The sequence below is a fragment of the Phocoena phocoena genome, chromosome 1 (genome assembly GCF_963924675.1).
Source record: "Phocoena phocoena chromosome 1, mPhoPho1.1, whole genome shotgun sequence".
Taxonomy (NCBI): Eukaryota; Metazoa; Chordata; class Mammalia; order Artiodactyla; family Phocoenidae; genus Phocoena; species Phocoena phocoena.
In genome coordinates, this window is record NC_089219.1 from 88260602 (window position 1) to 88286164 (window position 25563).

The window sequence follows — 25563 nt, forward strand, 5'->3', positions numbered from 1 at the left end:
TCGGTGAATTTTATGTATCATATGACTGGGACAGGTAGGGAGCTGAACGTAAAGGATATCTAGAACCAAGGAGGCTCTCAGAAGAAAGAAGGGGTACTGGGTAGGCAAAACAATAAATGTCAACCACAGAGCCTAAGACTGTCATTGAATTAGTTTAAGATACAATAGCAATCTCTTGTTTTGCCCACCATTCCAATTAATCCCACAAAAGATTTTATTTTTTTTTTGGAGGGGTCACTATGTACTGTCACTGGGATGAATAGCAAATGCCTTCAAGGAGCTTGTTACTTTGACACAGATATACACCCATCAACCCAAAAAATCATAGTAAGGCATCATCACGATGAGGTCCCTACATGACTGTTAAAAATACAGTAAATATACAGTATAGGTAAACATACACTGCTGTGTGATTCTGAAGAAGGAGAGTTGCCTGGGGGTGGGGTGGGGGAAGATGCAGAGGTAGGACAGAGATCTTCATAGAGAAGGAGGACCTGAACTAGACCTTAGGATATACATAGGATTCAGATACATAAACCCTGGCTTTAGAAGGGGGTCAAGAAGGGTGCGAAGTAGGAAACTATAAGATTTATTCAGGCAAGACAGTGAGAGAAAACAATTTCTCTTTAATATTTCCACCATTGAAATTAATAAGATTTGAAAGCATTCAGATTTTGGAATTTTCGATTGATATAAGAACATATATTTATGTTTCCTGATATCAGAAAAAGGCCTTGAGGGAGAAATGGCTTCTAGATGGAATCAGCAGTGGAAAAGAACAGGAAGAGATGAAGAAACAAAATCAACAAGACCAACACCAGATCCAGGTTCTAGAACAAAGTATCCTCAGGTATGGCCCTCTCTGAGATACTCCACAACTACCTTTATTTTGACTTTGTCCCATGTTGAATGTATAAAGGCCATTCTCCTTTTTAGGGGCACAATCAGATCTTCCATTTGGATTTCTAAGACTAAGAAAACACACCAGAAAGCAACAACAGAAATTTTGCTGTAAAGGTCCCCAAAACATAGCAACACGAGACTCATTTTTAAAATACATATGGGTGGGGCTTCCCTGGTGGCGCAGTGGTTGAGAGTCCGCCTGCCAATGCAGGGGACACGGGTTCGTGCCCCGGTCCGGGAAGATCCCACATGCCGCGGAGCGGCTAGGCCCGTGAGCCATGGCCGCTGAGCCTGCGCGTCCGGAGACTGTGCTCCGCAACGGGAGAGGCCACAACAGTGAGAGGCCCGCATATCGCAAAAAAAATAAAATACGTATGGGTGACTTACCCATAGCTCTCTGAGCCCATTTCCTCATCTACAAAATGGTAGTAACAATATCTATCTTTCAGAGTTGTTGAACAGGTTAATAAATGCATGTACTAAACTACTAGCACCTACCTGGCATTTGGCAAGAGAGCAAAAGCAGTTCTTCACTGCCTCAACCCTCTCTCTCATCTTAGGACAGGTGACAGTTATAAGAGTGTGTGCATACTCTCCCCCCATCACACCTCTTCCCAGGCCCTCCTTAGCCTCAGCCATGATATTTTGGAAGAGAAGACACTGTAGGACTACTTCACTAACATTTTCTCTCTTCTACTTCTCTGACTGGTCACAGGGGTTGATTTCACTTCTCAGTGTCCTTTCCTGACCATCAAACACAATTAGTACAGACTCAGCAACTTCGGATATAGCAAGTAAAGTTTTTTAATTGCCTTGGCTTAAAATGAGGTGCTGGACCTGAAAAAAATTGGAAAGCTCAAATATAAGATAGGATTATTCATATTATCACAAAGTATAGATAGCACAGAAGAAAAAGGTGTGAGAAATGTCAGAATCATTTTCTAGCCCACACACGGAAAAAAGATGGAATTTTTTATGGTATAATAATGACAATAATTTAAAGCCTACACATCTTTGAAACATAGGTAACTTTCAAAGCCTCACTCACTGCAAATGTATTATCTTTTGTGAGGACCATAGGAAAGACCGGGAAGATAAAAATATCCAATAGCTGTGCTATGACCACATTTTGTCCATACTCACCACACTATGTAAACAAATTGCATTAGGCCTTAAACTGACAACGTGAAAAAAAAAAAACAACTTTCTTTTTGCAACTGATTTTTATTCTACTAGCTTAATTTCATAACTTGTATATTTAATAGCTAAAATCATTGACTGCTCATTCTTATTTAGATGTTTTTAAATTAACCATTCTTTTAAAGTTATATTTTATAACTGAAATGTTTATGTTTATAAACTCCTCAGTTGTTTGTTCAAAGATACGAACTGCTGCTGAATGGAAGATAGTAAATACTTTTAAAATAACTCAATAAATCAACTCTACAGTTTGGAAAACTTGATTATTCGTAAGGCATCCCTTAGCAAAAGCTTCCTAACAAAGTCTGGTTTAGCTGAAGATTGCTTTCCTCACCCTTCCACACACAATCCTTATCTCTCAAGGAGCTCTGAATTTAATTCCTGTAAACCCTTGCCCTGCACAGACACCTCCTTTCTTCCCCCTCAGAGCCCCTTCTTTGGAGTCTTTCCACATACTGAACACCTACAACTTTCTCTGCATCTGATGATAAATGAAGTAGCTACATATACTCAAAGTCCATTAACGAGTTTGGGCTGCTTTCTGAGTAATCCAAGAGAATTTACTAGGACTATACTGATTGCTTTCAGACCTTGCCTGAATGCTCTGAGAATCACATAAGCTTCTAGGAGTTTTGGTAGTGGCTTGCCTAGTTAGGGCCCCTATGTGACGAAAGAGAGAGGAAAAGAGGGAGGGAGGGAGGGAGGAAGGAAGGGACAAAGGGAGGAAGAAAGAAGAACAAAAACAAGGAAGAGGAGGAAACCTATTTGCTGAGCCATATTATGTACCAGGCACTTTGCATATATCATCCCACTGAATCTCCATAACCCTATAAGGCAGGTGTTATGATCTTCACTTTTTGCAGAGAGATTAAAGAATTCACACTGTTAGGAAGTGGCAGATCAGAGACTACTTAATTTGACTATCCAATGCTGCCTATAAAATAATGGCACACAGCAACCTCTGTGGACTGAAAATTCATTATCTTGTAAGAAGTCTTTGAAGCATGTTCTGTCCCTTGGTTCTGCTTTCTCCAAACAGTCTTTACCACAATCAGGATCTTCTTCCACGTCCAATTAATGTCTTTGTTAAACTATCAATTAAATGCCTATTCATTACCCAATTTCTGGCATCTCACTGCGACTTTATTTTAGATCTTTAGGATGTCATTAACCCATCAGTGCTCCTTTATTAACACCAAACGATTTTAATCCCCAAATATAAATAATAATAACAGTAATGGTTCATTTTTAAATGGCCTTGTGCAATCTACAAAGCAGTTGCACTTCCATTAAGTCATTTATTACTCACAGCAACCCTAGAAAGAAAGCATCAACACCTCCATTTCATAGATGAAGAAATACGCTCAAAGAGGATAAGGGACTTCATTAAGATCACAGAGCCAGTAAAGGATAGATTTGGGTCTCAAAGTGAGTCAAATTCAGTGCTCTCCAACTGTAAAATTAATAGAGAGCTATAGGTGTCAATGCTCTGGAAGTAGTAAAATACCTGACACCTAACAGCAAACTGCATTGTTTAAGGAGTAGTCCTAAAAAGATGTATTTGCAAAGAGCTAGTAAAGAATTTGCACCATCATGACCCATAAAGGCATGTTTATCTCATTAAAAATGTGCAGGGAACAGAACATTCTAAAGCAACATACGGAGACAAAAAATAACTGTGCATTGTCAGTATTAAGCAGCCTCCACTACTGCCTAGCATTATAGAAATCACGTTGCCAAAGCAGCTTTACCTGATAACTGAACATTTTTTCCTCAGATATTTCTAAAGCTGCTAAATAATCAGGTACATGTTTTTAAATTCATTCTTTTTCAGAAACAACTACCCACAGTGCTTAAGAAGCTTTTATTACCAGCTAAATACAGTGCATTTTCCTGTAAGCTCTGAATGGCAACCAAGCCAACTGATGAGGTTGAAGTAGGCAGAGCCATCCTCCTTCCCTAAGCAGAGAAAGTATCCCAATCCCTGAATGTGATTTATCACCCTACTTAGGTGCCTGCTCAAGGGTAACATTTGCCATCTGCCAGGCCTCTCAGCTACAGGATAAGATTTTAATAGGCACATCAAAATAGAGATGTTGCTATTACCTCAGAGTCTGTAGCAAGGCCAGACTGCCCATGAAGTTTGCATTCCTTTTACTTCCACGGTTTCATGCAATGAACTGAAAGAGCATGGTCTTTGTCATTCAAATCCCTGTTCTGCCGACCAGAGTTCATAAGCCTAGCCATGTTCTTTCATCTCTTTGGGCCTCAATTTGCTTGTCTGTAATAGTGGACCATCATAAGTCACTTCACGGGACTGGGATGAGTGAAACAACTTCATGAGTGCCTGACACATGGTAGGTGTTCAGAAAACATTAGATACTATTTCTTATAAGGAATCAAAAATAATTAAAAGAAGGACACTGCCTAGAGCTTTATCTGGAGATTTTCATCTTTTGGCTAAGAACTCTCATTTCTTTATGCTAGTACAAAGAATCTTTTTCTTTGAGTAATCTTAGGTTATCCCCCGACTAAGATTCTTTCCGTATGGAAAATAATTGATGGATTTTCTTTATGGTTTGAAGACTAAAATGTTAACAATATCAGTTGTAGACCAGGCACTGTACTAAGCACTTCATATATATTATTTCGTGAATTCTCACAACCATCTTATGAGGGAGATAACATTTAACAGGTGAGAAAACTGACATTTATAGAGGCTAATTTGCCCCATGTCATACAGCTAAAAAATTAAGAGCCAGAATTTAAAATAGAATTAAAAGTCCTAATCATAAAAATAAATTGTGTCTTGGATCCATAGCAAAATTTTACAAAAGTTAAATCCTACAAAAGCTATCCTCTACATCATTTTTAATTTCCAATCCAGGCTATCATTTCACTTTTATATGCATCATTTTATAGAGACATTCATGTGACTCTTTATCGTAATAAAAACACTCAGAGTTTCCCTGACTCACACATAACCTTTAAGTAAAGTATGTCTTCATATTTATCCTCTCATTTTTCCTTTCAAAGAGAGGCAACATTTCAGAAACTAAGTGGGTTTCCATAGTTCTTGTTTCTGAGTCACACGTTAGCTCTGGAACAATATTAGTGAGCACTTTGACTTGGGCCCTGACTAATACCTTAGGAGAAAACATTCCCAGGGGGAAAACTCTATTGAACATCTTCTGAATCACTTTGCTCAAATTAGAGCTTCAATTTGCCTCCCAAATGAGCCCTGCTCTTAGTGTGACCACTGAACCCTTTACTTCCTGATTGTAGGCACAGGTGCAAATCCAGCACTGACTTCTCAGTCCAAATATCCATGCGCACAGATTTATAGGCTGAATTAGAAATCCTGTTCTATCACTTCTGTTGCTTTCCTCCATCCAATACCTACCCTCAAAAGACACCCCAAGCACCCTAAGAAGTGTCCAAGGGAGCTATGTCATCCACTTGCTAGGTTCCTCTTTGCTATCTAGCTACCCTGCAGTTCTCCATGACTCCCTCTGCCAAACTGCCTTGCATCAAGCTCCCTTCCACATACTTGCTACTTTTTGTACTGTGTCCAAAGACCTCTGACTTCAATTGGAGTACACAGAGTGCCTGAAATAAATGTCATAAGCTTAAAATGCAAAAGGTTAACTGCCAAGGAGAATGATGCAAATATACTGTATTCCCTTTGAGAAGGATTATCTACTTCTGATTAAATGTTCCCTAGTAACATTTAATATTCCAAAGTACCCTTCTGACCATCTGCCTTTCTTTAATGCACTTTCATTCGTCTCCAAATAGGCAGAAACTGCCTTCCACGTATCGTACTCAGGGGAAGGTGTGTGTGAAGCTTGGATTTCTATGTGATCGAATGTCATGAGAAAAGCTGGATAGTGGGCTGTTATAGCAGCTATAGCTGACTCACATCACTTAAGGGAAATCCCTCCACAAGTGGAGATGGACAACTAGGAAATGCACTCTGCTCACCAGCACGTAGAGCAATAAACTACTCAGTTAACTCAAAAGATAGCAGGCAAGATCCAATTTCAAAAAGGAACCCAAAGTACTGCTGTAGAAATATAAAGGTTAAATGACTTTGTCGCTGGTTATGGTTTATCAAAGTTTAGCTCATTATTATTTCTATCCAAGTTTAACCACTACCTAATGTTCTTATCTACCTGTACAAACCAATTGTACCTTAGTGAAAATAATGTCTCATCAAACACAGTGGCACATGCTGCATGGAAAATATCACAGGCTAAATGTTTCTGTCTTCCTGCTCTGACCCAACCAGCCACATCTAACATCACATTGCATGGAGATAGACAAGCTGCTCTTCTGTGACTACATAAGAGAAGATAAAGGGGGAAAAGGCAAAAAGGGAGAAAAAAACCCCACCATTTGTTTCTTCTTAAATTTGCTGTTGCCTAGAAACACACAAGAAATTATTCTGAGGCAATTATCTGAGTCAAAATCATTCCAAGCATGTTTTTCACTGCCAGTATTTGACTAACTGGTTTACCAGATTTGTAAGAGTTCATCTGTGGTTATTTTTAATTTCCCAGATATTCTGATTATTTTTAATTCAGGAGCTTTTTTAATTTAACAAAAAGAGCTAAGCTAACCAAATTTCCAGCATAAGGAAAGGGGGAAAATTTATCTCCCCCCACAAAAAAATACAATTCCTAGCACATAGTAGGAATATCTATGACTACATAGCTTAATAAATGAATGAATGATGGATGGATGAATGGACTTGAAAATACCACATATTTAAGGAGACCAGATGAAGATCAGTGATTTGAATGTTAATAAACTACAAAGGAATGTCTTGAAATTTTTTTTAAAATAAAAAATAAACACCCAACTATCTTGATTGAGTCAAGGGCAAAGTTACGTGGCTATAGTGCCCCTGGTTTTTGAGGCAATTGTTGATAGCATGTTTTACCACCTCATCATTTTACTTTCTCACTTTCCCCCTTCTTCATATGCTCTTTTATTTCCTTATTCCTGCCTTCCAGCATTCTCTCTTGCTCATACCTGCCAATCTCGTTTATATGTTAGTAGAAATAAGGATTAAATGGTTACCTAGAATAAACACTCCCCCACCACAATGGTAAGCTGAAAGGTAGATTAGAATAACCTCTGAGAGTCCTCTCCTCACCCGACTGCAATTCAGTAACAACAGCTATCCTTTACAGAGTACATAGTATGTACTAAGCATTATTTTGAGAATGACAGTTCTCTGAGGGCAGTCTAATTAGCCTTGTTTTACACATACAGACACTAAAGCACAGAAAGCTATGAACCTTTTAACAACTGACCTGTAAGTCACACACAGATCTTTCTGACTCCAGACCCTTTCCACCATGCTTCACCCTGCTTATTCTTGATTCATTTCAATGAACATTTATTAAGAACCTGCCACATATAAGTCTTTGTTCTTCTAGAGGAGATTTAAGAATCATAAACTCCTCAAAGCAAATTTTTATTTGTTTACCTCTCTTTACATTCTTTAACTTTTCAATGTACTTTTACATTAAATATCTCATTCAATACAATATTCGGTAACTTGAAACACAAGTTTAAGGCACTTAACAGGGATGCCATAGATCTTTGGCTGTATTGGCATGAGTAGAGAAGGAACAAAGGAAGAACTGAACAATCCAGAAAGTGGGAGGAGAGTTCGTTTCAGTGATCCATCTTCCAGGTGGCGGTCATGTTCAAAAGCAGAGACTCATTGTGTTAGAGAAAGGATCTGTGCTGCCATAGGGCCTAGGCTTCCCCATTCCCCAGGAGAGTCCCCAGACACTAAATTTATAGCTCAGAAAACTTCCACACCACCCCCTTGCAATGCAACTTTTGTCTGACATAAAACAAATGTCACTTAGTTCATTTAGACCACCCCAGGCTAACTGGTCTTTGTTGGTTATTCTGTGTTATACTGAGGTTGGAATTTACATTTTTGGTGTTCAAATAATAAGAGTCCTGTTCTTGGCATCAAATATGAACAATTAACACTAGGCGCAAAGTCATAATGAAGTGGATAGAAAGTAGAAAATATAGTGGCTGCTCTATAATACTGTCAGAGATAAATGTTAAGGGTTACAAGACACGAAGCCAGTAATTATTTCTGAATGGAGAGAGTCACTGGCTGTATACATCACTGAATATGTTTTGTCATTTCATAATATGGTTACAAGTAGTATATTCACTAAAATTAGTTTTCCCCTACAGCTTATTTTTTTTTTAAGAAAAAAAAGCTTTCCAAAACCATGGATAAGCATACCTGCAGTTAACTTGCCATGACCTGGCTATGACAGTATTTGAAGGTCACTGGCAGAACATCTGAGAAGCCCATAACTAACCAATTTGCCATATCACACCAACCTCCCGGGTGTACTTTTATTTGTGTTCATTTGAAAATCACATTTGTAACTCGCACATAAAAATAGCTTATTCCCTGAAAACCGGTTTGGATTCTTGTTTTTCATGGCAAATGCATACCTTAATTTACAAAATATTATTCTGAATGAGAGAGTTTGGTTTTCTACTAAATCACTCTCTTGAATGCCTACCAGGCAGTTTCAAATCGTGATAGCATTGTCTGCCCAAAAGATAATTGTTAATATTTACAGTTATATTAGGAGATGAGATTCACCCCTGTAAAATCTGCTCACATGTAACTATAAATTATTCAGCTTTTCTAAACATCTGCTCTGTTCCCAATTATCAGAGCAAACTGACACTTGTTTCAATGTCACTGTTGGGCCAGCTCTCTGCTTCTAGTTATCTTGAAGCTGCTGTGCTGTATTGCTTGTCCTGTTCTTCAGTGCTCAGGGTTAGAGGCAGTAGATCTGACTCGGGGCAAACAGTGTTTGCTGTATGCCAAATGCCCTTTAATTCTCTGGCAGGCTTACCCGTGGCATGTGATTGTTTGCACTTGTGGGTTAGAGCTTTCTTATTATACATGCTCTTCGGCAAGGGCCGATTGAAAGGCAATTCTTGTCCTATGTCCACGCATAGGAGCATTCTTCATCTTTTTTGATATACTTTTATTTCAGTTTGGTGAAAAAATGTGCCTGACATGTAGTAGGTGCTTAATAAAAGTTTGTTAAATGTTTGATGAAAGTTATTGGACCCCAACTTTAAAAATAAAACAAAACAGCCTACTTTCTACCTGATTACATACTCCCAATTTTATTTGGAAAATATAGTTTGACATTCCCATTGGCCACATTATCTGTAAAGATAAAATATCTATAACCTCTGACCCATTAGTAATAATGTATCTGCCCATTACATGTGACCAACACACAACAGTCAAGAATACCCGATTAAAGTCATCAACTATGTGTATTCAATAGTATCCATTGCAATTTCAGAGCAAATTTTTTAGATGAATTATGATTAAAAAATAAAATGACTCCCTTTTTTCATTGCAAACCTTAGCCATTCAATATTAACTAGCTTATGTCAACACAAACCATGTCAGATTTGATATATCATTTAGAAACATGTAAATTATTTAACCACTTGGAGCAAAGACTGATTTATTATTCTATTGTTACTGGTGAACTGCCTGAAATGCAAGATACTAATGATTAATTCTGCAAATCAACAAAAAAAATTATGAAAAAATTTCATAAAATTTGTCACACCAAGACTCATCCTCCAGAAGGTTATACAATAATTAACATACTGGTTTTTTTTTTTTTGCTTTAAAAGCCTCCAGAGGGCTTCCCTGGTAGCACAGTGGTTGAGAGTCTGCCTGCCGATGCAGGGGACGCGGGTTCGTGCCCTGGTCCGGGAAGATCCCACGTGGCTGGGCCCATGAGCCATGGCCGCTGGGCCTGTGCGTCCGGAGCCTGTGCTCCACAACGGGAGAGGCCACAACAGTGAGAGGCCCGCGTACTGCAAAAAAAAAAAAAAAAAAAAAAAGCCTCCAGAAGAACAGTGGCTTAAACAAGATTAGAAAGGTTCATTTTCCTCCTACACATAACAATCCTAGCTGGGAGAAATTCAAGGGAGGGGAGCGGCAACATTACATGAGATGATCAAGAGACCCTGTTTCTTTCTGTGTTATTGCTTTGCTTCCCCCTAAGGGATGCCCTTGGTTGTAAGGTTAAAGGCAGCTAACCATCACCACATCTGCATTTCAGCTTAGGAAGGGGAAGATAAATGGAGGGCAAACAGCTCTAGTTTAAGGATATGACCTGAAAATTGCAGAGGTCACGCTTGCTAATACACTATTGGCCAGAATTTAGTCACATGACATCATTTCAATGCAAATAAGACTGGGAAATGTAGTCTGTAGGAGGGCAGCAGGGAGACACATAAAAATCAGGGAGTTCTATTACTAAAAAGAACAGGAGAAATGGATTTGGGGAGAAATCAGTGGGCTGTCAAAGCAAGCTAGCATATTCTTTCTTTAATTAAATAGACATTGTTTATTAAATTCATTTATTAAATAGACACTATCCCCATAAATGTTATGAAAATTCTAATAATGCTGGAGCACTGCTTTTTCTATTCTGTCTAGAACAGTATTTTCAAGGACAGGTGTGTTTCTTTTTTTTTTTTTTTTTTTTTTGGAGTGGAGCACATTTTATTTATTTTATTTTGGGGGGGGTGTTATACATGTTTATTATCTTTTTTTTTTAACCTCTTTATTGGAGTATAATTGCTCCACAATGGTGTGCCAGTTTCTGCTTTATAACAAAGTGAATCAGTGATACATACACATATATCCCCACATCTCCTCCCTCCTGAGTCTCCCTCCCATCCTCCCCATCCCACCCCTCTAGGTGACAGGTGTGTTTCTGATGCTATATTAGCACCATGCTTGCTCTAAAATAATTGCTTTCAAGGTTGAAGATCAAATCCAAAAATGCACCGGGTAGGTTTTCTCTTTCACTGGAGTTGTCAGAGAGGGCCCTCCTCTCCCTAGAAAACTGAGGAAGAGAAAGGAGTAACTAATCATTATTTAGGAATTCCTCTATGTCAAGCCCTGTGCTAGAGACTTACAAACATTATCTCATTTACCCCCTTAAAACAGCCCTTTGTGAATATTATTCCTTAAATGGGAAAACTGAAGCTTGGAGGGGGTCAATAATTATGCCAAGTGAGTTAGCTTTGATATGAGCTTACTTTCTGTTTCCATGGGTAGAGCTGGGGAAAAAAAGTGGACCTCCCCCCCCCCAAAAAAAAACCCTCACAAAACATAGGTAAACCACCAGCCACCTCCTGTTCTCCCAAGATTCAGTGGGGAAGAAAAGAAAGAATCTCTGGCCCAAGGGAAGAGTCAGGGATTACAACTGCTTACAACTCCATGTTGAATTCAACACCCTGTTGGAGGCAAACATATCTGAAAGTCTGTAAGTCCCAAAAAGAAACTGGGTCCTTCTTTGTCTAGCCTGAGGTGGGCTTGGAGAGGTGATCCTAGCGCTTCCATCATCTGGTCTCAGAGGTACATTAATAGTGGCACAGCCTGGGTCTAAGACCTGCTGACTCAGGCCATCCCAGAGAAGTGGCCATTTGGCGCTCTCTTTATATAGTCCTGGCTTTTAATAAGAGAGCTTGAGTTAGCAAGACTAAGTATTAATTCATCAGTCCTTTCAAAGTATATAGCTAAAGCCAGTCATAAATTTAATTTCAAACATAGCATTGGTGGTTACTTTCAAATTGTGGAGCTGTAATCAAATTGTATAACGAGTTTTATATTTAAGACCTAAAGCTTCCATTATTTTGAACAATAATCTTGTGTCCAAGCAAAGAAAATCTCTCTATAAAGTAGCACTAGGTTAGGAAACCTCAGACTCTTTGAAAAAGACTATTCTAAGAACTCCTACCAAAAACCAGACTCAAGCAGCCAAAGAGAAAAATGACAAAGCCTGGACTTTAATCCTGGTCGTACTGACTAGACCACTAAGCAGAGAAGTTCTCTGCACAACAAAATCTCTCCAATGAAGACCAGGAGAGAAATATTAGCTTTACAGGTAATGAGTCAGCACTGTTACATTGTGGTAGACCCCAGCTAGCATTTCAATCTTCACTTTATTATCACAGAAAGTAAAAAAAAATCCTTTCGTACTGTTGAGCAAATGAATGTTGTTTGTAAGTTCATAAGAATCCATTTTTTAAAGTTTTGCTCCCACCGTGGCTAATCAGCAGGGAGTTCAGAGCTCAGGCTCTATTGGCGGAGACTTGATTTCAAATTCCATCCTGTCACAGGCTACCCGTAAGCCTCTGGACCAGTTGTCTTTCTAGGTGCCCAGTTTGCTCACCTGTTGAAAGGAACTAATAACAGTACTCATGGGGGGTGTTGTGAGGACTAATTAGGCCAGTGCCTGGTACGGTGTAAATACGCAGTACATATTAAATGTTGTTATAATCGCTAACAAGTGAGGTACTGTAAGGTAGGGCATAAACTTTTGAATTTTTTTCTCCTGATTCCTCGTTTGTTTGGCGCCCAATAGCAAACCCCGTCAGGTTGTTAATCCTTGTTAACACCACCAAAAACGGAAAGAGATAAATGGACCCTTAGCAGCAGAAAAATTGTCTTCTGAAATAACCCTTTCTTGGCGCATGCAGCGTTAATGTGCTGTCCTTTTTCTAAGACAATAACTTGCATGTTGGAATTGGATTGGGGATATTATCTCATGATGATTAAGGAAAATTATTACTAGAACAGTGCATGAAATGAAAGCTACCTGCTTTCACCTAGGGAGCTCTTGAAAATAACCCTCTTTTTCTCCAGCAAATAAGCAAGGAGAAGAAAGATTCCAATAATGGATAGCATTACAAATCCTTTTTCATGTACTTTGCTTATCTAAATTGGCACACGGTGCCTGCTCACCATCTCTCAGAAACTGAGAGAGGTACTAACCCATCCATCAGACCCCGCCGAACAGCCCAGGAGGCACCAGGAAGGGTATTTCTCTTTCTCTGCTGCCTGTTTCTCACCAAACTGAATCTGCATTTCTAGGAGCTTAATTCCCATTCGGGAAGGTAATACCTTCTAGAGATGGGGGTGGTAGCACTTATGGAAATTCTAACCCATCAGCTGAGAGATAAGTAGATGAAAGTTAGAGAGTTATCCCCCAGCGACCTACCCGAAGCTTTCCAAGTAAAAAAAAATTAGTTTTACATATGCATGTATATACACATAAATTTATATTTTTATATGTAAAACTAAAATTTTATATATGCACACACAAAAATACAGACATACATATATACATATATGTGTATACACCAATGTACCTATACACACATACAGATATATAGATATATATTTCGCCAATTCTTCACTTATACTTGCTAAATTTTCTCTCCACCCGAAACCTTTAGAAAAGGATTGGATATGAGGCCCTAATTTAAGCCCTGCATTTTGTTTGGTTTTGTTTTCTTTTGGGCTGCACCACACGGCTTGTGGGATCTTAGTTCCCCAATCAGGTATTGAACCTGGGCCCTCAGCAGTGAGAGCACGGAGTCTTAACCACTGGACTGCCAGGGAATTCCCTGCATTTTTGGAGTTTCAAATCAGGGTTAAGTATACTCTCAATTATGAATGATCACTGAGCCAGGAAATAAATATATATTTATAGAGAGAGAGAGAGCAATTTGAAAATCAAGTGAACCCAAATGATAATTTTAAATAAAAATAGGATGATCAAATTCGATTAAAAAAATAATAAGTTTGAATTCTATATTACAGCTAAATGGAAGAGAGAAATAATGAGGAAAAAGTAAACATATACCAGAGGTAGATATTTCAAAATCTCTTGTAAAGCATGTATCAAGCACCTATACTACACCAGGCACTGTATTAGGTGCCCAGCGTTTCTCCACTTCAGCACTATTGACAGTTTGAACCAGATAAGTGTTTGTTGTGGGGGACTGTGCCGTGCATTTAGAATGTTTAGCAGCATCCCCAGCCTCTACCCACTAGATGCCAGTAGCACTTCTCAAGCTTTGACAACAAGAAATGTGTCCAGACATTGCCAAATGACCTCAGAGAGAAAACTGCCATCAGTTGAGACCCACTGTACTAGCTATACAAAGATAGCACCTGCCTACCAGTTGTAATTTTTGTTTTATGTTCCTTAAGAATCCTCATTTCTCAAAACCTTGGTACATCATCTGGTGTAGAGGTTGTGAGGACTCTTCTTCTACAGCTGGGCTACCACAGTGCCTGCCCCTCTGAGTTCTGGTCTTCTGAGAGGGTAGGCTAGAGAGAAGCTGGTTCCTTATCTTCAATTACTATTTCCTAGGTCTCCCATTACTTCCACTGACATGCTAATCTTTTAGAAAGCTTTGTCAGGACAAAAAACATCTAAAGTTTTTCTCTTAATAATATTTATGTTATCCACAAATAATATACAGAAGTATCAAATCAACATATAAAAATAGCATATTGAAGTGAGAATTTTAAGAAATGCTGAAATGCATCAGTAAGCATCTCCTGGCAGAATTTTGCAATTCTAAGTAATTAGCACCAAGATACTTCCTTATTAACCTATTTAATGGAGAGTTGGTTGTAATTGTTATAAAGAAGAGAAAGGGGTGCGTGTTTGTTTCTATTTTCTTTTCACAAACATATCATGATGTGTCATTTGATGACAACCTCATATTAATTCAGCTTTCACTGAGGACTTGAAAACCTTCAAAAACATTCATTAGCAGATACTCTGACGAGGTTAGCAGGCTTTCAACCTCATATTCTTACAATATTAGTCTAAAGATATTCATGAGAACTACATGACACTTCGTTATGCATGGGCCTCTCTACAGAGGAAAACAACTACCAATACCAGTGCATTTCATACTTCCCTGAGATGTAATTGCCCACGCAGATCAAGAGCTCTATCTCTGTGCCCCAGGAATAGAAAAGGGCAGAGACAGGAAGAAACTAGCATTTGCCAAGTGCTAGCTATTTCTTTTATTTTACTCCTTATTAAACCCTACGAAGTAGATAACATTGCCCAGACCTCAAAATGCTTAATTGCCCCAGGATTCAGTCCTTGGAATCCCTAACTTTCTAGGAAATCTTATCCACTCCTATGGCTATAAATACCAACTCCCAACTTTATATCTTCAAACCCAGACTTCACTGAGCTCGCAACTTTTATATCTGTCCTCTCCATATCACCATTCGATTGTCTCACATTTAACACTTCCCCACCAAGCTCCTTCCTTCTCCTTTCCAAGTTAGTTTGGTCAATTGCATTCACATTTTTTCAAGTATTCAGATTACAAACATTGGAATCACCTTTGACATCTCTCTTTCTCTCACTTCTCATATGTAATCTATCGACATAGCCCGGCAGCTCTCCCTTTGAAATATTTCCAGCATCCAATCACTTCTCACTCTTCTACCAGCAAGGACCCTGGATTAAGCCATCTTCGTCTGAATTATTTCAACAACTGAGACCTCCATGTTTGCCCCCCTCCAGTCTATTTTCAACACCGCAGCCAGCCAATGTAATTGTTTAAATTTCATGTCTTGGCATGTTTCTCATCTGCTCAGAATTCCCAAAGGCTCCCCAAAGGCCTTACCATGCAGAAGGCCCCTATGATCTGGCAGCTACCCCCTCTCTGACTTTATTTCTCACCACTCAGCTTCTTATTCCCTTGCCTCTCATTTCAAGTTTTCAAATTACTCTTCCCTCTCTATGAAGCACACTCCCACGACACCCTTGTGTGTCCCTCCTTCATTTCCTTCAATCTCTACTCAAATGACACTTTGTCAGAAAGACTCCCCATCACCACACTCTGTAAAATAGAGCCCCCTCCCCAGGCACTCTCCGTCTCCCTTATTCTTCTGTTTATAGTCCTTATGCTACTTTTTTCATGGAAACATTTTTCTTCGTAAATAAATGTATATATGTGTGCATATACACATATTTGTTTATTATGTATATATATTTGCATATATGTGTGTTTATAAGTATATATATGAGATGCGTATATGTATATATTCGCATATGTATATATGTATATATACGTATATGTATATATATATAAAGTCCAGGGCTAGATTTGACCCTGGGTCATACACACACAACATTTACAGGAGTTGGCAAATCTAGCCCTGGCCTACTTTTTATATAGCCATGAGCTAGAAATTGTTTTTATATTATTAAAAGGTTATAAAATGGAAAATACAAAAGATGAATATGCAACAGAAACCAAACGTGGCCTGCAAAGCCTAACGTATTTACTATTTGCTGGCCCCTGTGTTAGTGTGTTGTACACTAGAATGTTAAACTCCTTGAGAAGAGGGACTCTGTTTTGTTCACTGTTATAACCCAGCAAATAGGATAGTGCCTGGTATAAAGTAGATGCTAAACAAACATTTTGAATGAATGAATGAAGACAATGAGACTTAGCAAGGTCTGGTGACTTGTCTAGGGTCACCCAGGAACTTGACAGATGAACCAGAATTCAAACCCACGTCCGCCTGGTTCCACAGCTGGATGCTGAGGTCCCAGAGCTTTATACAGCAATGACTTGAACCTTCTTGTTTTCTCCCCAAAAGCCCCTCATTAGACTGTCTCTAACATGCTGTCAGGTAAAGGACCCTGCAGAACAGGACATGGAATAGGCATGGTGTATTGCAGAAAACCTTTGATAATTATACCATAATAACATTTACATCTGATATCAATTATATGTAATGTGCTTTCAAATACATCACTACTTCTTAGCTTCACCATGTTTCTGTATAAAGTAAGGCAGGTGCTATATTCTCACTGTACCTGTTACAAAACTGAGTTTCAGGCAAGTTAAAAGAATTGGCTCTCACAAGTAATGAGTAGCAGAAACAAAATAATCCAGATATATCACTTTCAGTATAGAACTTTCTACTGTACCAACCAACATATATCCCCACAACTCTACTGATGGGCAAATGTGCTCCATGGATATGGAGGGAATTTAATAGAATGGCATCACGTCTCAGTAACTTCTGAGAAACCAGAGGTACTGCATTTTACTTGGAGTTCTATGATATGCAAGAAAACCTCCTCAGCTATAAACAGCCAACTACCAACAGCTAGAGGCAGGAGGAAAGTCAGAATTTTGAAACAAAAGCAATAAATAGAAGAATGATCTGCTTGGACTTTTATTAGTGTGACAGTAGCACGGGAATTTTGAGCTGCCAGATGCATGACCATCTTAAAGAAGGAAGTCAAAAAAACTGACAATTATCTTAGCTGACAGTAATACCCACAGCTGTCAGCTCCTGAACTAGCTGCTATATCTAAGCAGCCATCCTTTGAGGCAGCTTATTTGAAAGCTAGGAGTGTTTGGCTGAGAAACTACATGCGTTTCATGGCTGCCCAGGGCCAGCTTTACTAACTTTGTGAATGCTAGTGGTTGTCTGTTTTTATCCAGGATAGAGGTCACGATGCCACACCCTGGAATTAACTTGAATCAGACATGTAGCTCTAAACTAGTCTAGATACCAGCTCAGAAAGCAGCAATCTAATTTCAAATGTCTGTTTCTGTCCCTACGAGTTCCCTTATACTTTGTCAGGCCATGTGATAACATTTTTTTTCCTAGGAAATGTAGCCTCCATAAACAGCAGCAGCTGAGGCCACTGTACTAGATTTTGTCCATTTCTCACCTCTTCATTCTACTCTCTATAATATGGTACAACTTTTAGAGAACTGTGAAATTAAAATGAAGTGTCATTCTCAATGTTAGGATATGCAGGGTTTTTAAGTGTTAAATATCTATGATTTTAAATCAAATTTAATAATTATAATGTTACAAAGTGTTGCTTGGCTAGAAAATAAAATTATAATGTTTTCTCCAAACAATTTATATGAAAACTTGCGTAAGAAAAATTAGCAATCTGCAGGATAATGACAGATGGACCATTCCTTTTGGTCCAACTTTAAACTTAAGTCTCTTTGTAAAACAAATCTCTGTTTCATGTGGAAGTAACATTAGTAGTTGCAATGAAGAAAATGGGACCAAGGGTCAAATATTTTACCTAAGAATCCCCTTTGTCAAAAATAAAAAATAAAAAAACTTTAATTGAAAATTGTTGAGCCAAATTCAGGTATTGGGTATCTTCTATGTACTTAATGTGATGTTTGGTGTGATGCTAAGTTCTTAGAAGGTATCTGGATACTTACATTTAATATTCCAAGTAAAATTTGTGTATGGGGAATATATATTTGAGAGCTCTGTATTTGGACTGTCTTAAGTAATATAAAGTATATCTTTTTGTTAAGACTTGAGAAAGAGATCCAAGATCTTGAAAAAGCTGAACTGCAAATCTCAACCAATGAAGAGGCAATTTTAAAGAAACTAAAATCAGTTGAGAGGACAACAGAAGACATAATACGGGTAGGCATTAGCTAATTTAAAAACTGAATCCCTCCCAAAGTGATTCCACAAATAGTATATAATTCTTCAAAGTATATCCATATTTAGAATTTATTTTTTAAACTGTATTAATCATGGAGAATTCTTTTTTCTTATAGTCTGTGAAGGTGGAAAAGGAAGAAACATCAGGAGGTATGTTTTTGAGCAGCCTATGCTATGTCTAACTGAGATATTTTTTGACAAGTCCACTGAACTTTTTCCCTTTATTGTAAATATATTCTAAATATATTTTAAATTAATATTGATTTTACAGAGTCAATTGAAGACATCTATGCTAATATCCCTGACCTTCCAAAATCCTACATACCTTCCAGATTAAGGAAGGAAAGAAATGAAGGAATAGAAGATGATGTACAAAATAGAAAAGGTATACGAAAAATCTGTCTTCAATGGTAGGTTCTCAAATTCAGATTTTACAACATCAAATATTAGCAACTTGCTGTGACATTCTATCCTTCCAGATTAAGCAATGGTCCATTTTACAAAGTTCCATGAGGTATGTGAGTCACTTACAAAAGTAGGGATAATGGGGTTACAATATTTATTCCACGCATTTCATTCCCCTGCCAACTAGGTAAGAACAGGGAAGATAAAGGCCTGAAGGAAACAAGAATCTCTTAAAGCAAAGCTCCCCTGCTCAAAAATATCTCTCCCAACATATTCCATGTAGTAGACACTAGAATAAAATGAAATGAAATGAATGAAGTGAAAATATTCCCCTTGAGAAGGCTCGGCATTATTTACCCCCATGTGGGAATAATTTGCATGACACTAATACTTCAAAGCCCCAGGGAAAATGAAGGCTTGTATTGGAGCAGAGAGGGAACCTTTGAATTTTAGAGTGAAAAGAGAAGCTACACTCTATCTGCAGGAAGTAGTCATTCATTCATTCATTCATTCATTCAACAAATATTCAGTGAACCCCCTACTCTATGCCAAGCTCAGTTCTCACACTAAGAATACAGTAATGAATAAAACAAAAAATCTCTGCCCTCATAGAGCTGACATTCTAAGGGAGAAAACAGATTAAAAATTAGGTAAACAAATAAAATATATCATATTAGGAAGTGAAAATGCTAAAGAGAAGAAGAAAACAGAGAAGGGGGATAGGGCAAGTGTGGGTGAAGGTGTTGCAGTTTTATTTGGGTAGCCAGGGAAGGCCAAGAACCACTGGGCTACGGAGGAGAGATGACATGCAAGATGCATTCACAGAGGAAGGCGGGAGCACACAATAAAGCAGGCAGTACAACGTTGTAATTTTGCCCAGGATCCCATTAGCTTTACTCTGCCAGTTAAAATCACAGCCCTCAGGATCTTGCCAGGGACATGAAGCAGATTTCAACTTCCCCAAAATCAACCAGTTCTCCCCAGTTCAGTTGTTTTAGTATAGCTGATAGTGCTCTATTTTTAGCCCTTCTTCAAAATGGGAGTGAAAATGAAAAGAAACATAAGGCAAAATGAGAAGCATGTGATTCTAGCCTACTCCCTCCCTCTTCTATACCAGTTCTACATTTAACAACCTCCCAGTTGGGAAAATTTTAGAACACTCCTCTCTAATTTCAACAGGCTGCTGGCCTGTGCAGCAAGGCTGTAACAATAAAATATACAGTGCTTGGCCTTTTATCTACAGTAATGCACAGAGCGATATATTCTTCCTCACTAAAAAAAAGATCTGATCCCTGAGCAATGTAAAGAATGTAAATCTGTTGTGTTGGATTTATTCATTAGAAAGGGGATATCTTTTGATTCCCCAATGAAAATCCTTACCATTAGGAGCCGTCAGTTTCTTTTCTCCAATCAGCTTCTCTTCTTCAATCCTTTCCATTTTTTCAGTAATTTCATACGTCCTTACATAAAAACCCATGTCATTAAACTATTAGTCATTATGTAATTAACGAATAAAATCAGCAATTTTAAAAAGACATCTCATAAAAGAACACAAAGGGGATACTTAATATAAACACTGTGAAACTAAATCAGGGATCAAATTTGTCTCTCAACAGCTTTGTATGCCATGGAAATCAAAGTTGAAAAGGACTTGAAGACCGGAGAAAGTACAGTCCTGTCTTCAATACCTCTCCCATCAGATGACTTTAAAGGTACAGGGATAAAAGTTTATGACGATGGGCAAAAGTCAGTATATGCAGTAAGCTCTAATCACAGTGCAGCATACAACGGCACCGACGGCCTGGCACCAGTTGAAGTAGAGGAACTTTTAAGACAAGCTTCAGAGAGAAATTCTAAATCCCCAACAGAGTATCATGAGCCTGTATATGCCAATCCGTTTTGCAGACCTACAACGCCACAGAGAGAGAAGGTAACTCCTGGACCAAACTTCCAAGAAAGGATAAAGATTAAAGCTAACGGACTGGGCAATGATGTGAATAGATCCACACGCAACATGGACAATGGACTTTCAGAGGAGAGCGGCAACAGCTTCGATCACATCAGTACCGTCCGGCCAATACCTCAACCCCGATCAATGCTTCAACAAGCAGAGGAGACACCCCACACCCAGCAAAAGAGGCTGATGACTCCTTGGGAAGAATCAAATGTAATGCAGGACAGGTATGCTCCCTCTCCAAAGGCGGGACTGAGTCCCAGCGAAGCACTAGTTGGGAAGTCAGAACATCAGGGTTCTTCACCTACTTGCCAGGAGGATGAGGAAGACATTAGATATAATATTGTTCATTCCCTGCCTTCTGACATGGATGAGAAAGAACCCGTGACAATGATTTTCATGGGTTATCAGCAGGCAGAAGACAATGAGGAAGAAAAGAAGCTTCTGACGGGATATGACGGGGTCATCCATGCTGAGCTGGTTGTGATTGATGAGGAGGAGGGTGAAGGAGAAGCTGAGAAACTATCCTACCATCCCATAGCCCCCTACAGTCAGGTTTTCCAGCCTGCCAAACCAATACCACTTCCAAGAAAGAGATCAGAAGTTAATCCCCATGAAAACAGAAACCATAAATCTCCCCACAAAAATTCCATATCTCTGAAAGAGCAAGAAGAAAGCTTAGGCAGCCCTGTCCACCATTCTCCACTCGACGTTCAGAGAGCAGGAGATGGGACTGAGGATCCCTCCTTAACAGGTAACAAAAATGACAAGGTTTGTCACTGCTGTCTAGTCCTGTGATAATCTTCTCTTTGTGTTGTTACCAAACCCTCGTGCTTTCAGCTTTTTTTTTTACCACTTCATAAGCTAATACATGCTAAGATTTTTTTATTAATGCTGATATGAACTGTTATCATCATAAGCAAAGTGATTAAGTCACTTCAAAAGATAAAGAAAGTGAAACAAAAATTTGTTGCCTTATTTGGGTACTGCATTGATTGACCTTAGTAACTTGAAATTCATCTTCTGGCATGGTATGGGTGTGAATGTATTTGAATTACTATCATGTTGGATCACCAATATTAGATCTTTTCCCATGAGAATCGAAGCCAGCTCTTTTTTTGTGTCTCTCTGTGATTTAAACTTCCTGCATAAGTTAACAAATTGCCTTAATTTTGCAAAAAAAAAACAAGAAACAAATTTTATTTTCAATGTGATATTTTATTACTTTGTTATATCTTGTTTCTCTGTACTTTTATAATTTTATTAACTTTATTTCCTTAATTTTTCTACGTTTTAAAAAAGAATATCAGTTTATTCTACATTATCTATAACATTTAATGTCACATAATCTTCCCTAACTTAGAAATTCTATTTTTTTATTTTCTAAACATTTGCATTCCACATATTCTCATTCTCTGTAAAGTTTTAGAGCTATCTAGCTTTTCTAGCATTGAATAGAAAATAACACTTTTTCTACAAAACTAATAGCTCATCAATTTTAGATTCTTTATTATCACTTGAATATTGTATTCTATTTATTTGTAAACAATAAATAAGAATATGATAAAATTAATTATAATAGCTGATAAAATGAATTATAATAGCTAAAGACATAAATCAAATTACCCAGACATACGTACTAGAACTGTGAAAGGAACAGTAATTTTAAATGTTCTAATAGAAGAATTTTCATTAAAAAACAATAACTATTGAGTCCCAGCTAATCCAGCAATCAAAAAACCTGATAATTCTACAGAACTGTTGGTAGTACCTGCACCATTCAGGAAGGATTCTTTCTTCCTCTGCAACCAAGAAACCCAGTCTTAGGTTGCCAATAATACGATAAAATGGACCTCTTCCATTTTTTAAGTAGTTAAATTAGACATACCTATTGTAAATTTAATTACCTGAAGAATTTCTAAGCTCTTGGTAAGTGCGCACTTATATTATCTTCCTAAATCAGAGTTGAATGGTGTGTCCGCAAAACGGAAACCTGATAAAACTAAAAGCTCCCTTCTGTTACGAGAATGATCAAACTTTGCAGCTTAAATTCATTTTTTAAACAACACCACCGAAGACTTAGAAAACAGGAGCATGCTGTTTATGGTCAAGAGCAGTGACATTACACACTATAAAACCTCCCATTTTTTAACTTGGATGTTAGCCAGCTCCTCCCGAATACCCTTATTCCTTCTCCCCTACCCATGTCAACACATATATCTCAGAGAAAAAGACAGGAAGTGACTAATGTTTCCAGACAACACTAATCATGCCACTGAACTAAAATAATGAAAACAGGAAGACCTTTTGCAGACAAAGTAACAATACAAATGTTGTACTATAAATCAAATCATCTTATAAACAGAATGCTCCAAATTCCTTGCCTTCTGTTATGACATCATTTTACATTCCCATTTTCCAATTCACCACATGGATTACAGAACTGATATTTTTAATGGGTTTTTAAAAATAAGTATATCATATTGACATGCACCTTCAGGGTACGTCCATATTCATAGAATATATAGCCACCTATGCATTTCAATTTCACAAGCACCAACTAGGTTGAGCTTCTTCCTCTAAACGCCTCCCCCCAAAAAAATACATATTGATACTTGAAAATCCACCATTTCAGTCCATTCCTTTATTTATGGTATAAGTGCCCTACTATATATAAATATTCCTAGTAAGCACAATAGTTAATAAGGGTAAGTCTCTTTTCTCTTAGTGTAAATGCTGTTATCAAAGCCTGACCTAAGAGCAATTTTTAACTTGAAAAAGAACATGAAGGAGGAAGAAAGATGGAAAAAGGTGGAGCCTGGAGACCCTAAAGATCAGATTTTTTAGCCAAAACTTTGAAAAGGATAAGACACAACAAGAAAATTTAGGCAAATTTATGTCCATTTATGTATGTATCAATAAATATAACAGGATCATGTTCAAAATATCTGGCTCAATGCCAAATGCATCTAATGAGTGGCCCCTGTAGGCTTTTACTGGGACTCCCCTACTATCCCCACCAGCCAGACAGTTGACTCCCTTTGGTAATCCTCACCAACCTACTTTTGTACTCCTTTTAGCTCTGTTCTCCCCTCTTACAGATGGCAGTGGCATTTCAGGATGAAGAGGTAGGGAAACTCAGCTCCGGGGGATTCAAAAGTTATTGGTGGCAAAATTGCCAACCTGTGGCAACCATTAGAAGCCAAGGGACACCGAGAGTAAGGAGGCAAGCTCTCTTCCCTCAAGTTAATACCAGCCAAAACTGTGCATCTGAATTGCTATGAGGAGAGGAGATACAGAACAGAGAAGAACAGAAAGGAGAAGTCAAAAGGAGAGCTGATGACTCAGATCTTTTAGCTGCTACACCAAGGGGCCTTCCCATTGCCAAAAGCTGTGTCCCCACACATCTACTTGGAACTCACACCATCTACTCACCATAGGCCTAAAGAAAGGAAGAGCAGATTCTAACAATCTAGAATTCTTTTTTCCCCCTGAAGAAAACGGGACAGTGAGTTACTAGATTACCCCACTCCCGAGGATGCAAACATCCAGGATGTCCTTTAAGAACTTCACTGAAAATCCACAGCACACTGGCTATGCCTGATTTACTGAATCTAAGTTGAGGGGTAGCTGTAGGGAGGAGGATTTTGCCCCAGCTTTAAAAGAGACCTTCAAAAGTCCCTTAAGATGAATGTTTCCTCTGTTTTCATTTTTGGTATGGGCAAGATAGAGGTCCAAAAATCCCAAAGTAAAACCTATAAAGACTTGCCTTCTGCCTTCTGCCTTCTTGCTGTGAAAGCACAGCCCTGTCCTTCAGTTTCACCGTCCGACATCTCCCAGCAATCGACACCATCCTCCTGGCTACAGAGCAAAGGAAATTCTCTCAGCTGGTCCTGAATTCAAGGGAATATTCTTGATCCTGCCACTGGAAATAATCATTTCCCTTAAAATTCCAAGGGAAATAAAGCTCTTTGACTTCATTTAAATGAAAACATTTCATATAAGTAGAGTGAAAATAAAAATGACCATGGCCTTCTTACAATATTAGATCCCCAACCTTCTCGTATTTGTGAAAAAGAGCTTCTTAGAAATAGGGTCATTTCATTTGTTGATAGACAACTAATATATGGCTGTGAAATAAGAAAACATGATTTCCCTTTTTGATTTATTTTAATTAAACAAAATTTTGCAAACAGTTAAATAGCTGGTTCTTGGGCCATATTACACATGATTGTAATATTCAGTGCCTTGAAAGCATCTCTCAACTTTTGGAACGTGACTGAGACAGCTATACTCTGTTCTTAAATATTAATGGCATGATACCAGAACATCAGAGAAATGTTATGAATTTTAAATCTACATTTTTAAAATGGTTTCTACATCCAATATACCATTAGCAGTGAAATATTCTCAAAAAGATAAATTTGCCCTTTGAAAGCACATATAACATATCTTGACAAAGACATTTTATCATGACTTCAACTCCTAAATACTGGTTCGTATCGTTTCATTATTAAAAATTTTGTTCTTGCTATTCTATATCCAAGGATGAAGCCCTTTGGGATAACCAAGTTTGATGAGTTAAAAGATAACCCAACCATCATGAATTAGGGTTTATGTCAATGCTTTTTTCTCTTTAGTAGTACATAGCTCAGAAATATGCACAAAACAGTCATTGACCCATAGCTGTTTATCTATGGCTAATAGTGATACTGTGCAC

General features: G+C 38.1%; 1 protein-coding gene across 1 annotated transcript in view; it reads left to right on the forward strand.

Moving 5' to 3' along the window:
- Window positions 1-25563, forward strand: part of PALMD (palmdelphin) — a 55221-nt gene that overhangs the window by 29033 nt on the left and 625 nt on the right. Inside the window, exons 3-7 of the mRNA XM_065883006.1 lie at window positions 726-850; window positions 18349-18463; window positions 18601-18634; window positions 18756-18869; window positions 20506-21597. Of these exons, the coding sequence (XP_065739078.1) occupies window positions 726-850; window positions 18349-18463; window positions 18601-18634; window positions 18756-18869; window positions 20506-21597 (1480 nt within the window). The remainder of the gene's footprint in view (window positions 1-725; window positions 851-18348; window positions 18464-18600; window positions 18635-18755; window positions 18870-20505; window positions 21598-25563) is intronic.